Source organism: Perognathus longimembris, chromosome 5, assembly GCF_023159225.1.
Source record: "Perognathus longimembris pacificus isolate PPM17 chromosome 5, ASM2315922v1, whole genome shotgun sequence".
Taxonomy (NCBI): Eukaryota; Metazoa; Chordata; class Mammalia; order Rodentia; family Heteromyidae; genus Perognathus; species Perognathus longimembris.
The window spans coordinates 16600780-16617135 of record NC_063165.1 but is presented as its reverse complement, the minus strand read 5'-3'; the positions used below and the strand labels follow the sequence as shown (position 1 = coordinate 16617135).

Genomic DNA, 16356 nt, shown 5'->3' with positions numbered 1-16356 from the left:
AGGAAGGGTGGGAAGCGGGGACCAGTGCGCTCCGGTGCTCGCGCCGGGCGCGACACCACCAAAGCGGGAGCGTCCCCGGAAGCGCTGCACGCGCCGCGCCTGATTGCTATGGCAACGCTACCCCCCCCCTTTCTCCGCGAGGCTGGGTGCAGCCAGTACTTGCCAATGGGTTCAGCGTGCCTGCTGCCGGAAGTGACGCGAGTTCACCTGCCGAGCTGCGGCGGGGGCGGGGCTCGCGGGGGAGGGGCTCGCGGGGGGAGGGGCGGGACGCAGAGGTGCCGCCGCCGGTGCCGCCGCTGCCGCCGCCGCCCGGACACGCTCGGGAGTGTGCGGAGCTCCGGGAGATCGGGATTCCCCAGCTCCCTACCTGCAGCCACCGCCCTGGGTCGGGGGCATTCAGCATGGACCTTCTGCTAGGCTTGGTGCTCCTGTGTGGGGTAGCTGGTGAGTAGCGGACCCTTGGATCCTCTGCACCCACCAGCCAGGCCCGCGGCCACCCGGGAACAATGGGGCCTGGGGGGAGGGGGACGGGCACGATTTGGGGTTCTGCCGCCGTGGTGGCGATGGGGCAGCTTTTGCATCGGGGTGATTTCGGGGGTGGAGGGAGCTAGCGCGGGAGCACGCAGGAGGATGGAGCGCCCCTGTGGGGAGCAACCGCGCCGGGGAGCTGGGGGTGCCCGAGGGCTGTGGGCATAGACACCCACTGGGATCCTTCGGGACCCACCAGGATCCGGGAGCTGCGACGGCTGAAGCTCCGCGCGTGGCGCGGGGGACGCGGGGCGCGGGAGACGCGGGGCGCGGGGGACGCGGCGGGGCGGGGGTCTCGGGGCGCGCGGCGCGGGGGCGCGGTGCCTGGCGCTCTCGCAGGCAGTCTTCGCCCCCGCACGGTTCCCCTCCGTTTGTTCGCGCCTGCTCCGTGTTAGCCTCCGCGTCGTGCCCTGCCAGCCTGGACTGGATTTCCGAGCCCGGGGCGGCGAGCTTGCAGGTGTCCAAGCGGGGAGGCCGGATCGCAAACGCCATTATTCAGTGAACGCGGCGCGATTGTGCGGCTCGGCTCGTCCGGGCGACCTCGAGGAAAGATTGGTGTTGGAGCGCGCGCTAGCCTGCCCCAGTCCGAGTCTCACCGACAACGCTTGGTGCAGACCAAGAGGTGCGACCGACCCGAGGGGGCACCATGGAGTCAACCGTGGGAAATCTCAGCGCACCGGGGCATTTCCGAAGCCAGGGTTTGGATTTGGAATGAGTTGATTCCTTTTGCAGCTAATGATATACAAGTAAGGACTTGTGCAGGGTCATCCCGGTACAGGATTTCTCCGAGTGTATTTTTTCCTAGGAGGGAGAAGGAAGGCATTCTAAAAATGTGTGGATCCTTAGAAGGCATAAACATTTTGACATTTAGAAGACTGCTTTTTTTTTTTTTCCACATTAGTGTTGAACCCACCAATCCCTTGCCACACTAAAAAGCACTTGCGACATTTTATAAGCCAATGAGCCATTTTAAAAAGAAAAGATCTATAGGTAGGACTCTAGGAGGCACGCGGTGTAGCCTCAGGAACGATTTTTTTTTTTTAAATTTTAAATGCTTAGAAGCTGGGTCGAATGGCCACTGTCTGTTGGGATGGCTCCCTGCTTCCTGTTGAAATGTTAATTCCATTGTTGGCTGCCACAGCTGTGAGCATTACTCATGGGATCAACATTCTATTAACAACTCTAATCTTGGATCTGAGGCTATAGAACTACACCTCCATTTTTTTTTTTTTTTAATTTAGGCTTGGCTAAAATTTCGAAAGTAAATCTTCCGGAAAAAGCTGAAGGAAGGCTCACACAAAACCAGTTTACGTGGTCCATACATACTTTTGTTTTGCCAAATTCGAAACTGAAGTTTGAAGTTGGGAAAACTAGATTTGTGCCTTCTAGATAGTGTGCAGGCTACATCTAAAGCAGAAAAGAAATACCATGTGCAGATTTTCTTTTTTGAGGGGGAGGTGAGGAGAGGAACTCCTCCTTACCGAGGTTTTTTATACTATTTTTCTTTCTGGGTTGTCTCACTTTGATAGGCACAGTCGCAGTTAAGGATCTTTAAATACATATCTTTCTCATAAAGTTTGTTATTAAGGTGTGGTGGATATATCATTAAAGGTCAAATGTCTTCAGCTGAAGACATTATCTTCCCACCAAGTTTTTTCCTGTAATAAATAACTCAGGAACTTGCCTGTAATCCCAGCTGCTTAGGAGGCTGAGATCAGAGTTCAAAGACAGTCCAGGCAGGAAAATCTATGGGATTGCTATCTCTGATTAAACAGGGAAAGCTGGAAATGGAGCTGTGGTTCAAATGATTATACACCAGCCTTGAATGAAAAGGGTAAAGGACAAGTGCGCAGGCCCTGAGTTCAAGCCCTAGTATTGGCATGTGGTCAGTGGTCACATGTGCACACACAGACACATGCATACACATACAACTCAGAAATTGTAATTGATGTGTGGCTTTGAATATGTCTTTAAATATTTCTGACGACATTAGAAATATACTGCCATGAATTCAAATTCTGGGTTAACAGTCAAGGCCTGCATCTTATAAATTTCAGTACAAGTGATAAATAATCCTCTAGAATTGTCTATAGGTCTTAAAAGAGTTTTGTGTTTTAGCCTGGTTGTTGATGGGATTCCTGGTACATTAGAGAGAAACTGAGGCATGCAGTAGTTAACTTGTCAAAGTCATGAATTTGCTCTCCATTGTGCTGATATCACTGGCTATTATCTCTGGAAAAGCTTCTTTCCTTTTTGATTACCTCTAATTGACATTCTAATTTCTACTACTGATAATCTGACAATTTATTAATCTGCTGTTGGTGATTATGTGCCTAATACGGTTAGCCTTTTAATTTCATGATCTTAGCTGAATCCTTTTGAGAACAATCCAGGGGGACTCCAAAGATTCTCCAGCACTTAAACAGGGCTGGAAACTGAAGTGGTTTATGTCTGTGCAACATTGCCATTACATAGTTTTTAAAGCATCAGTGTGCTGCTAGATTCACCCAGCCAGTGTGAGTGACACTACAATGTTTCATCTCCCTGCTGCTTGTTAGCCTTTTGATGTTGGCCAAGTCACAGACCTTTCTGTGCCTGAGGTTCTTTCCTGAGAATTGTGATCTTAGGGGTAGGAGAGATGTTGGTCAAAGGATACGTAATTTCAGTGAGATAGAAATAAGTTGAAGAGATCTGTTGTTAAACATGATGACCGTAGTTAACATATTCTTGAAATTTTTTGAGTAGATTTTGTGTTCTCATCACAAAATGGTATGAGAATGCATATGATATGATATGATATAGCTCTATATAGCCTTTCCACAGTGTTTTATCTTTCTGCCTAGTTTCTTTTGTTTGGCTTGTTTTGGCTTTTGAGACAGGGTGTTGTTGTATAGCTAGGCTTTCCTGAAGCTTGTAGTCCTCTTGCCTGTACTTTTGGGGTGCTAGGATTTCAGGCATGCACCATCATATGCAGCTCTTCTTGTTCTCTTTTCTACCTCCCTTTTCAATTGCCAAAAGTAATGATAACTCATGTGCCAAGTGGATTTACATCTTTGCAGTTCCTTTGGTACCATACCCATTGCTTCTTCCCAACCTATGGACCTACTCCCTACTGCCTTCTAAATAGGTCCCTTAAGCTGGCTGAGATCTGAGGATCAAGTTTCGATGCCAGCTGGAGCAGGAAAGTCCTTGAGACTCTTTATCTCCAATTAATCACCAAAAAGCAAAAAATAGAACTGTGGCTCAAGTGGTAGATTGCTAGCTTTGTGTAGAAAAGCTCAGGAACAGTGCCCAGGCCCTAAGTTCAAGCCCCAGGATGGGCATAAAAAATATAAATGAGTAGCACCCCCCCCTCCTTTTTTTTTTCCCTGCTAATCCTGGGGCTTGAACTCAGGGCTTGGGCTCTGTCCCCAAGCCTCTCTGTGTTCAAGGCTAGCGCTATGCCACTTGAGCCATGGTTCCACTTCATGCTTTTTCTGAGTAGTTTATTGGAGATAATAAATAGTCTCATAGACTTTCCTGCCTCGGCTGGCTTAGATGTGATCCTCAGATCTCAGTCTCTTGAGTAGCTAGGATTACTGGCATGAGCCACCTGCAAATGGCTTAAAAATAAAAAGTCCCCTTAATACCAACTTTCCCATCCTTTAACCCATAGCCTACTTCTCAAAATGAGAAATGAGAAGTATTTCCAGCTAAGTCCACTTTGGATTTTGGCTATTTTTAATTTTTATTGTTATCATAAAGGTGATGTACAGTGGGGTTATAGTTACATAAGTCAGGCTAAGAGTACATTTCTTTTTGGCCAATGTCACTCCCAGTTTTTCCCTCTACTATTTTTAACTGCCTAGCAAACTCAAGTCCCCAAGTGAACTCATCCATTAATTAAGTTGATTAAATCATCCAGTCATTTAAATATTTATGGCCTTTCTGTATACTGTGCCCCTTGCTTAGGTGCCTCTATGACATTGCTCAAGCGTGGTAAAACATTGCAGGCAAATGGTAGCACGTTTGTCTAGAGATGGAGAGCTGAAGAGTCTAATGTGTCTTGAAAGTTGAGAAGTTCACTGTGTATAAAGCATGTAACAAATGCCACTCAGACTTAATGCACATCTGAGTCACGCTTATGAGGAGCCCTGTGGTGATGTCACTGCTGACCACATTTAGTGTAGGCAAAGATTAAAGGCAGTACTGGAGCTTGGTAAGTAATAATGGATTGGTCAAGTTGGGCCTCTCACTCCTATGACACTAAGAAGCTTGTGGCTTGCTGAATAAGGGATGCTCCACACCAAGATTTATTCTCTCAAGTGACCAAATACTGCAGCAGCTCTGGAGGCAGGATGAAGCAATAGAGCGACCCCTGGAATCCATTTGCGATGGTTAGGACCAGGGCAATCCCTGGAGACATGTAGCTGAGCAGTGTTGGACTTTGGTCTCTGGAAGCTTTTCTTGGGAAGCTGGGGTTGAATTTGATGGCTGGTTGCCATCAGGAGTGGCTCAAGTTGGAAGGAAGCTGGAAGATTTCCCTCTGTGCTTTGCACTTGAGATGATGTCACTATCTTAGGGCAAGGTTAAGAAAAGAAGCCACCCTTAGTGGGAAGACAACCAACTTAAGTTTGGACAAGGTAGTAATTGAGGTGCCTTGAGAAGATGGGAGGTAAAAAGAAAAGAACCAGGGTAACATTGTTCAAAAAGAAATATACTCATTACCTGACTTAAGTAACTGTAACCTCTCTGTACATCACCTTTATAACAACAGTAACAATAAAACAATTGCCAGTAGGAAGATTTAAATAAAGGCCTGAATCTCAAGAGAAAGAGACAAAGATTGGAGCAGAACTGAGCATTTACAGGTGACCGATTTGAAATAGGACTAGAATAGGAGGTGGGATATGAGGTGGGCAGGAGGGATCTACCTCTAACAAGCTGAAGATGAACCTTAGAGCAGGGAGTGATGGGGAATGTAGGAGAAGGCAGAACAGGGTCCCCTAAGTAGATGCTGATGGAGAACTTGCCCTCAGCGGGCTGTTTTGTCTTCCAGGAAGTTCTGTGATTCCACATGGAAGTCAGTTTCTGAGCAGACTCAAGGTTAACGGCACCTGAGAGCTGTACTTTGCACATGTGGCTGGTTTAATAGTGAAGTGTACACCTAAGGGAGAAAGCAATGTCCCTGGAACTTCATTTATGTTTTCATTCTTATTAGAGCACTTTTTCATCCTTCAGGTTCTTGAAACTTTCAGGTTTTTGACGATCTCATCTCTGATCTTTGGAACTCATCAAAGTTAGAGAATATACCCCTTCAATCCGTCTCATTTTTTGTTTTAACCAGATTTCTTTGTTTCTTTTCTGTTCCATTCTCTTCCCTTATTCCTTCTCCTTTCCTTCCATTCTCTTTTCCCTCCCCTCCCCTTCCCTTGCCTTCCCTTTTTTCCCTTCCCTCTTCTATGCCCCTCCCTTCCTCACCTCTTTCCCTTCCCCTACCCCACCTCTTTCCTTTTTTGTGTGGTACTAAGTTTGAACTCTGGGCCTTGGCCTTTCTGAGGCAGGTGCTGTACTACTTTAGACATGCCTCCAGCACTTTTGGCTCTAGATTTTTTTTTTCCAGATAGGGACTTGTTTCTTTGCCTGGGGCTGGTCTTAAACACAGTCTCTCTAACTATGGCTCCTGCCTAGCTGCATTAGAGGTGTGAACTAGCACACCTGACTTGTTGTGAGATACAATCTCCCTAACTTTTTTTGCGTGGGCTGGCCTGGCAAAATGAAATGATCCTTCTATTTCTACCTCCCATACACAGCACTAATCACATTTCTGAGAGTTGCTTATGTTCACTGACTCCATTATGTGTCTCATGTTTTTAATTCTTCCACCACCACACCCCTTCTGTGCAGTAGACTGTAGTTAACTACAGTGGCTGCATCTTGTGGACTCGCCACATTTTTAGGCTTTATCCTCTTATGAGTGCTCACAGCTCTATTGAATTCCTCTGGAGCTACTCTTCATTTTCCTTGTGCTCCATTTCCATCTTGGACCTTCAGTGCCAAGGTTCCTCAGTTTATGGTTTCAGTTACCAATTGTGTGTACAGCCTCTAGACTATTTGTAGTCTGTTTTTCCCACTCTATGTGAGTAGTAATGATATCAAACCACCCACCTGATATCTTTTCATAGATTTCCCACTGGCATTCTACCTGGATGTGTTGGAATTTATTCTGTTTCCTCTGATATTAAGTGGTCATTTATCTGTCTTCTGTCTCCATCTATACAGATGCAAGTAAAGAAGCGTAAGTGTTGATTTGATTCCTTATTTGTTACATTCATTGTCTGGGACACTTGTGTCCAACATATTGAAATGTCTTCATAATTGACCTTGGAGTAGTGAACTTGCCCTTGCTGTGCTCCAGGCTCTTTTCATTATTGTGGTGCTTATCAGCATGCCTTCGCTGAAGCTGTTATCTCTTGCCAGACAGTACATTTCATTGTTAGCGACTGTTTACATTTCATTTCTAGGGTGTGATGCAGTGCTGGTAGATTGGATGATGGGGAATGTATTGAGAGACTGGAGTCCATGTGTGTAGCTGGGAAAGACCTAGAGGAGAACGCAGTTGAAGGTTAGGAGTAGGTACATCCTGGATGAGCTGGGTACGGCCGGCTGTGGACCTTGCACAGGCTTGCTTCCTGTCAGCTTGCGCAGGTGTTCAGGAGTGGAGGGGAGTTTGTCTCTCACACACCAGCCCCAAACTTTAATCTCTCTTCACAGCCTGTTTTCTGTTTCTCTTGTCTCACATTTCTGCCAGATACAGGTCATTACTGATTGAGAATTGATGCTTTCTGTAATTACATAAAGGAAATAATTGAGCTGGGAATTTTGCAGTGAAATTCCTTTGGTGGCTAGCAAGCAGTGGATGGGAACTTTAAATTAATTATTAGGTAACCTAGAAAGTAATTAAGTATTGTCCAGCTAAAATGACCTGGGAGCTTTTATCTTTCTTTAATCTAATTTATACTCTTTTTGTGTGTGTGTGTGTGTGTGTGGGTCATGGGGCTTGACCTCATCCTAGGTGCTGTCCTTGAGCCCTACCACTAGCTCAAGGCTAGCGCTCTACCACTTTAAGCCACGGCTCCACTTCCAGTTTTTCTGAGTGGTTAATTGGAGATTGGAGTCTTGGGGACTTTCTGCCCTGGCTGGCTTAGAACCTCCATCCTCACACCACAGCCTTCTGAGTAGCTAGGATTACAGGTGTGAGCCACTGGAGTCTAGCTTAATTTATACTTTTTTTAGAGAGCACAGACTAATAATCTGGAATGATTATTAGATTTTTCTTTTCTTTGTAAGATGGAGTCTTATTTTGTATGCAGTTCTGGTTCACTCTGGTCTCCTGTCCCAGCTTTCCAATGGCTGGAGGTCACCATGTTCGTTCTGACTTTACAATGTTTTCTAGAAATTGTCATACTTATTAGAAGTAGATGATAGAGGGGTGTACAAGCTCTGGTTTCCTGCTTTTTCTTCTGCGTAATTTCTTTTTTTTTTTTTTTTTTGCCAGTCCTGGGGTTTGAACTCAGGGTCTGAGAACTGTCCCTGAGTTTCTTTTTGCTCAAGGCTAGCACTCTACTACTTGAGTTACAGCACTTCTGCCTTTTTCTATATATGTGGTGCTGAGGAATTGAACCCAGGGCTTCATGTATGGGAGGAAAGCACTCTACCACTAGGCCATATTCCCAGCCCCTTCCGATAATTTCTTCATTGGGGTTGAAGTTACACATGGTAGGGAGTGAGGAGTATAGAAGGTTGCCTTGGCATGCTGAAATGATCTCTTCACAAAAGCTGAGCCTAAGCTGGTGCCTGTGTCTCACACTTATAATCCTGGTTATTCAGGAAGCTAACAAACCCACAAGACTTATATCTTCAACTAACCAGCAAAAGGCCTGAACTCTGGGCCAAGGCCCTGTCCATCCCTGAGCTCTTCAACTTAAGGCTAGCACTTTACCACTTGAGCTACATTGCTGAAGTTGGAGGCTCAAGTGGTAGATTGGCAGCTCCAAGTGGAAAAAGCCAAGCAAGAACTAAAGGCTCTTCAGTTCAAGCCCCAGTACAAGAAAAAAGAAAAAGCAAAACACTGAGACTCAATGGGCATGGTGGTACCTGCCTGTAATACCAGAAGTCAGGAGGAAGGCCAGGTCTGGTCTGTGTAGCTCAATCTTGTCTCAGCCAACCAGCTAGCCATCCATCCAGCCAGCCAACCAACCAACCAGCCAGCCAACCCCCAGAAAGCAGAATACAGCTCATGGTTTGGTCTGGTAATTTTCTGGATTCTATTTTTTTGTACTTCTTTGTAAAATTTGCCATTTCCAATCCATTACATACCTTATTTAAAAAACAAGAAAGGAAGGGAAGTTAAAAATGTTTCTACATTTAGTGGCAAATGTTGATGTGCTTGTCATTTTGTTGGTGCTATAGCTTTTCTCTCCTGGTTATTTTGTTTTATTTATCTTGGTTATTTTACTAGTTTTCTGTAGCTGCCTCTCTTCTTATTGTCTTCATCCTTTCTAACTTAGAATAAGGAGCTAATTGGAGTATAAACCTTAAAGGACAGAACTTGAGTTAGCACTGTTTGCAAGTTATTTTAATTGGCCTGGTGCCTGTACAAGAAAAGCCTCTCCTGCTCTCTTGCCAAAGGGAAGGTAAGAAAAGAAACAAGTCTGTCATTAGGGTAGATAAAAAGATCATTGACATGATTTAATTTGTCCTTTGGCATTTGATTTGAAAAAGGATCTACAGACTAAAAATAATACATACTGAGAAATTTTCTCAAACGAATCATTTTTATACTAACAGATGTTCTACAAATTACAGTGGGAATGATATATTTTTTTTTCATTTATGTGTAATAAAAATACGTCTAGCTTTCAGGAAGAAACAAAGTTGTGGTTACTTTTACACATTCTTGTTTTAGGTGTGTTTCTGTTTGGCCGAATGAAGGGAGGCTTAGCTGAAACCATGAATTTGCTCTCAGGGAGTGTAAAGGAACACCCAGATAGAGTGAACCCGATTAGTAGAGTTGTTTTGTTTGTTTGTTTTGTGCCTGTACTGGGACTTCAATTTAGGGATTTTTGCTCAATCTGAGCTTTTTTTTGGCTCAGGGCGCTTTACCACTTGAACCATGCTTTAACTTCCAGCTGGTTCTTGTCAATTAAGATCTCAGGTTTGTGTGCCTGGGGCTAGCTTTGAACCCTGATCTTCAGATCTCAGCCTCCTGAATAACTGTGATTAGCAGCCTGACCACCCGCATCCAGCTGAGCTGTTCTTTGTGAAGCCTGGAGTGAATTCACTAAACACAGGCTCTCTTGCTAGTCTTAGCAGTGAAGAGTAGAGTGAACGCTTCAAAGCCAGGTGGTTCCTCTGAGGAGCTTCTCCAGTGAACCAAACTTTGAACCTTGTTTTGTGCCAGAGTAGTTCTGTATTAAGACTAAGGAAGTCTTGTTTTTTCTGTTGACAGTACTCAAGGCTATGAGCTTAGTAGGGAAATACTCTTATTAGTATTACTTAGTCATTAACATACTCAAATGTCGTAGTCTAATCTACAAGGAACTGGAGATGAACTCTACAATGTGCTGGAGATGTAAACATACACTATTTAAAAAAATTTATTTATTTAGTAAACCATGGGGCTTGAGTCCAGGCCTGGGCCTTATCCCTGAGCCTTTTTCCTCAAGGCTAGTGCTCTACTACCTGGGGCCAAAGCTCAACTTCTGCTTTCCTGATAGTTAATTGGAGATAAGAGTCTCTTCCATTTTCCTGCACTGGCTGGCCTCAAACCTCCAGCCTCAGATCTCAGCCTCCTGAGTAGTTAGGACTACAGATGTGAGTCAGCAGCTACCCTATTTTTTTTTTTTTAAAGTACTTCTGTGTGTATATATCTGGTTTTAATCCAGTCTCCCTCTCCCTTGGTATCTTTGAGATAGAAAAGATACTTTGCATTCTCATAGGAATCATGTTCTAAAATCAAGGTCCACTAAAAGGAAGAAGTGTCATTAATTTGGATATATTTTGTAATACACACATTTCAAAAGAAGAGGTGTGGCTCAAGTAGTAGAGCACTAGCCTTGAGTGGAAAAAGCCAAGCAAAAGCAAAAGCACAAGGACCTAGCTTCATGCCCTGGTACCAGTAAAAAAAAAAAAAGAAAAAAGGAAAAAAAAAAGAAGCATTTCTATATGTGATCAATTGAACATCCTGAGATTACAGGTTTTTTTTTTCTTTTTTGCATATTGTTTTAGATCTATGGTGAATGTTTTCATCAGTTCTCATGAGGTTGCCTGTCAATAATTAGTTGTGTCTTGTAGTTCCTCATGAGTAGTACTCATGAGGTTCTCTCTCAATAATTAATTTTGTGTCTAGTAGTAGTTTCTGTTGGCAGTTAGCTAAATGACATTTGTTGTTTCTTAGATTCTAGGAATCCTTGTTACATATGTGCAAAATTATATCAGCAAACCATATCTGTTAGGAGCATCATGTTTACATATAAGGTAGGAAAAAATCTATATATGAGCAAAAATTGTACTTTTTGCTTGTCTCCGGGGGGAAATACATGCATTTATGGGGAGATGCAAAATAAGTAAGATAGAATAGCCGCTGGTGATGGTTGCTGAGGGAATTTGAATTCACTCTGTGATACTAGAAAGGAATTTATGCCAAATTAATGCAGTCAATTTAGGGATGCTCAGAGCAGGGATGGTTTTCTTATTACAAGTAACCTTTCGTGACTTCAGGATTTCCCTTACGAAGACACTTTATTTACTGAATTTGTGAGGGTATCTGTTTGGTTTTTGTATTTTTTTGTGATCCTATCTCACGAGATATCATTTGATTTTTTTTTCTTCAAAAGTACTTTCCCAGCCTTGATTATGAAGGAAGGCACTGGATCTGAGGATTTTATAAGCAAGGAGGCAAAAGATTTCCTAAAATGGAAGTGATGAAAATATTCACCATGGTAACGGTCTCCTTTACCCACAATGCAAAATAACTTATTTGCATTTGTCTTGCCAGACATTCCTGAAATTGGCAGCCCTATACTTCAAGATCAAAGGGAAGGTAATATACTATTTACACTGAGAAGAAAGACTAGAGTAATTCTAGTCAGAATTAAAAGGAAATGAACACATTTTTATTAACCTATATTTATTTATTGTACAAATGTTTCTATTGTGATATTTTCATACATGCATTTAATATACTTGGATCAAATCCAACCTGTCTATATTAATTAACTCCTTTCCTTCTTATTCATTCCTGTAAAGCTTTTAGTAGGTTAGTTGGTTTTCACTGTGGTATTTTCATATGTTTGTGTGTGTGTATGTATGTATGTGTATGCACACACGCATGCATGTGCTTTCCTCTAAAGAGAAATGGGGGAGGAATGGGTTACAATCTGCATGCTTGTAGAAAAATATCTGCATGTCATACTTGCTTATAGAAAATATTTGCATGTCTACAATGTAATTTTTATATTTACATTGTCCTGGCTTCTAAACTATATATTAAATATTTCTTATAAATAGGCCAAATCCCTGTGCAAGTGTGGCAAGTCTGAGGGAAGATAAACAGTGTATTATATAATTAAGGGTGAGGTTGTAATGGGCTATTGGAGATAGAGAAATGAGAAGACCCTGTTGTAGTACTAGTTCTAGCAGGGTAAGTTCAGAGGGAAGGAGTCCACCATCTTTTATTTTAAGTTCACCTATGGCTCCTTGGTCACAGAGGAAATAGAGGCTAGCAGGTACTTTCTTGTACTCTAGTGTGCAAATCTAATTGTAGTTTTTGTTGTTCTGAGACTAGGACTCAAATGGTACCTTACTTTTGCTCATTAGCTAGTGCTGTACCAACTGAGCTATGTCTCTAACCCCAACTTAACAGTAATTGTACTTACTAATCCTTACATCCATTCCTTCAGTACTGCAGTTGTCTAATTTCTTATTAGGTTCGCTTATCCTTGGGGTTTTGGTCCTTTGGGGGTATAAGTGTTCCACTCAGTGCTTTTTTTTTTTTTTTTTTTGGCCAGTCCTGGGCCTTGGACTCAGGGCCTGAGCACTGTCCCTGGCTTCTTCCCGCTCAAGGCTAGCACTCTGCCACTTGAGCCACAGCGCCGCTTCTGGCCGTTTTCTGTATATGTGGTGCTGGGGAATCGAACCTAGGGCCTCGTGTATCCGAGGCAGGCACTCTTGCCACTAGGCTATATCCGCAGCCCCCACTCAGTGCTTTTTAACTTTTCCTATTCCCTTTGACTTGTAAACATTTTCCATATTTCTAATCTCAGAACAACCTTTCCCTGACCTCACAGTACAGTCTTATTGTTCTCCTGTCTTTGAAGGCCAGGCTCCTCAAAACAGTCGCCACTTGTCACTTCTGTTGCTCCTCACTTGCCTCAAACACTGTAATCAGACGTGCCCATTTCCAATCCAGAGGCCTTCACTACATCACCAGTGATCTCATCGCCAAGCCTAGTCATTGATACTTTCCAGTGTCACTTATTTACTTGCTAGGTTTTGGGTTCTTCCTGTGTGGAACACGTTACTAAGTACTATGAATGAAAGATTTTTAAAGACCTCTCTCATAGTAGGAGGGATGAGCTTTTCAGGTGACAGCAAATGATATAGTAGCTATTGTTTATTGAAGAGACAATACCAGTTTGGTCTGGACCGTTTACAAGAGCTTTCTATGTATTATTATCTTATTTGATCCTTCCAAAGAAGCAGGCTTTATGACTACTAATCCTTATTTTAAAGATGAAGGCATCAAGTCATAAAACGGCTTCAAATTGCCCATGGTTAAACACTTAGTAAGCTAAAGATGTGCCTTAGATGTGACTTTTTAGAGTTATGTTATTCGTGGGTAGAACTGTGTGCGTAGTGCAGGATGCTAATGTTGAGGAAATACCCTAAACTGGTGGGGAGGTAGACGCTGAACTGCAGATACCGTTAAGATGCAGGTGGGGAGGGAGAAAAGAGAGGGCCTCTTGGTTGATTGATGGACTGGAATCAGAACATACTTAGATCTGAAATAGATTGCTCAGTTCAACATCCTTCATTATTATGTTTGAGCCCTTGGGAAACAACTTGTTAAGAACGATACAGCTCTTTTTTGATCTCTCTATATGTGACAGTTTTGACAACAGATTACCAGCCTGAGATTTCTGTTTGGGGGATAAAACCAAATAAACCAAAGTCCTGAAGTATATGCTACTTAAGTACTACTTAGAATTTAAAGTAGAAGAGAAATGCCAGTCTTCTTCCCCATGGTGACTGTGCCGTGTAGAGGCTCGTGGCTTTTAGTGGTGTGCTCCTTGTGTTTTATCATGATTTCAGAAATGAAATGTGCCTGGGGTTTTCACTAGTTGACTTCTACATACAGATGTGCATGTCTGAGGAGTTGGTCAGAATGGACCATTGCTCCGTAATAGCTTAACTACTTCTTAGTGTCTCTTTCTTCCTTGTAAACTGTGTGTGTACCCCCACACAAAGTGTATGTTACTTATAGTATATTTACCTATAGTATGTGAGTATATATACACATGTATGTATATATGTATATATATATATAAGTATTTTGAAAAGAGCTTGGCAATAAGTGCTCAATTGCTATTTCATTTATTTAATTATATTAACATACTTTAATTGTACAAGGGAGGTTTAGCATGACATTTCCATAGGTGAATGTAGTGACGGGGAAATTTTCTTAGCTGTGAGCACACGTTAATATTCTGTAATGGGAATCAACCATGAAAACTCCTAGATAGTAGCAAAGAGCCAAGTTTTGTAAGTAGTGTCTGATCACCCCCAGCAATATTGTAGTCAATAATTAACATAGTTTGTTTTGTCTTTTACTTCCTTTTTTATTTTTCATTTCTCCTCTCTGCCCCGTACCTTTCTTCTCCCTCCCTCCTTCCTGCCCTCCCTTTCTCTTTTCCTTCTCCCAGCTTCCCTATTTTGTTTAGGTTGGTTGACCTCAGCCTCTTCTCAGCTCAAGCTGGTTTCACAGCCTAGTTGGGATCCTGCCTCTGCTTCCCTAGTGCTGGAAGTATGTGCATATTCCACACGAGGGAAAGAAATGGTTCAAATAGCATAGCAGTTATCTTTCCCAGTCCCCTGCTGACACTCTCCTGCAAGGCCAGGTGGTCCTGTCTCCATTCTTCTCTCACACAGTTCCTTCATTCGAGTCACCTCCCTCTGCTCTGAGCTCCCTCCACTCACAGTTTCGCTAGCTAGACCTGCTAGCTAGGTCTGTGTGCATATGGTAGGCGATCACGGGAACTCACCCTCCATTGGTGAGGTACTGAGATGCCAGTTAAGTGAAGAAAAGCATGTGTTTCAGAGTAGGGTCAGATAAGCAAACACCTATAACAAAGGAATTGGGTAATCCAAAGGAGAAAGTGATTAACACTGCCTGGGAGACCAGGAAACCTCCTGAGGGGAGATGGCCAGTGAGATGCTCTTTGGTAAATGGCCTAGAGGTACTTTTAATTGGAGAAGGTTGGAACGGAGTGGGGGAGGGAAGGGGTGGGGGAAACAGGCTTTTCAGGCATTACATGGCCAGTGGACAACAACAGAGTATATTCAACCAATGTGGGCTTAGTGGACTCTCTCCCCTTTGTCCTCAGTGCATTCTCTGACTTGTTCTTTCTGGAACTGATTCCAGACACGTTTACTGCTGTGGTTCTGTCATTAATGAAGAAAGGACTAATTCTCACCCACATTCAGTTGTATTTCACCTATTAATTAATTAACTAATTAATTTGGTGCCTGTTTGAATTCAGGGCCTGGGTGCTGACCCCTTAGCTTTTTTGTGTAACACTAGTGTGGTACCTCTTGAGCCATGGCTCATAGCTTATCTCTTTCTTTCTTTTTTCTTTTTTCTTTTTTTGGCCTGGTTAACTGGAGATAAGAATCTCATGGACTTTGTACTGCCTAGGCTGACTTTGAATTACAAAATCTTCAGATCTCAGCCTCTCCAATAGCTAGGATTATAGATGACAGCTGGAAGCACCAATCCATCTTAACTAATTTTTTTTCCTCAGCTTTGAGATGTACCCCCTTTTGTCTCTAGTGGATCCTTCATTCCCATCTGTAGTAGAAAGGTCTGAGTACCTGTGAGCGTGACTCTTGACTTCCCTGAGCACATCTGAGCACTGTGATCTGCTTACCCCACACATCCAAAATTGCCTGCTTGTTGTTGTATTCTGTTTTAATGAGCACTTTGACTACTTAGTTCACAGGTTAGATAGTTGCTTAGCTTATAATTCACAGCCCTTTGCTGCACCCAGGTGAAAAGACCTTACCTAGTCACTGCTGGAATTACATGACATGTTCTTTGAAATCTCTGTGGGTCAACCATCCATGGTCCCATTTCCATCAATGGTCTGACTTCCCAGTTACTGTCTTGTTGGGTAGGTGAAAACACAGAAACTATGTTATCAAACATTTTTTGTTTTGTTGCTTCCTCAGTCAGGGACCTAAAAAGCTTCATTTATTAGCAAATGTTTGTGAACTGGAAAGTTACGTACCTGACATGAAACAGATGAATGGAGAGAAGCCCGTTAGCAGGCTGTATTCAGGCCTTGTGGGAAAGAACAGTGACCACGATGTACTTAGAAAATTGGATTTGGGATGTATGCAGGAGGCAGAATTAACAGGATAGTATTTGTTTGAGTCCATGCAGGGTAAACGAATTGGTAATGTACCTATTTGCCAGTCCTGAGGCTTCGGACTCAGCCTGAGCACTGTCCCCTGGCTTCTTTTTGTTCAAGGCTAGCACTCTACTGTGGTGCTGAGGAATCCAACCCA

General features: G+C 43.1%; 1 protein-coding gene across 2 annotated transcripts in view; it reads left to right on the top strand.

The window, feature by feature from the left end:
• The first annotated feature begins 301 nt into the window (after positions 1-301).
• Positions 302-16356, top strand: part of Cxadr (CXADR Ig-like cell adhesion molecule) — a 53269-nt gene continuing 37214 nt past the window's right edge. For both annotated transcript variants that reach the window (XM_048346395.1, XM_048346393.1), the window contains exon 1: positions 302-444. In XM_048346395.1, the coding sequence (XP_048202352.1) occupies positions 402-444 (43 nt within the window). In that variant the 5' untranslated portion in view covers positions 302-401. The remainder of the gene's footprint in view (positions 445-16356) is intronic.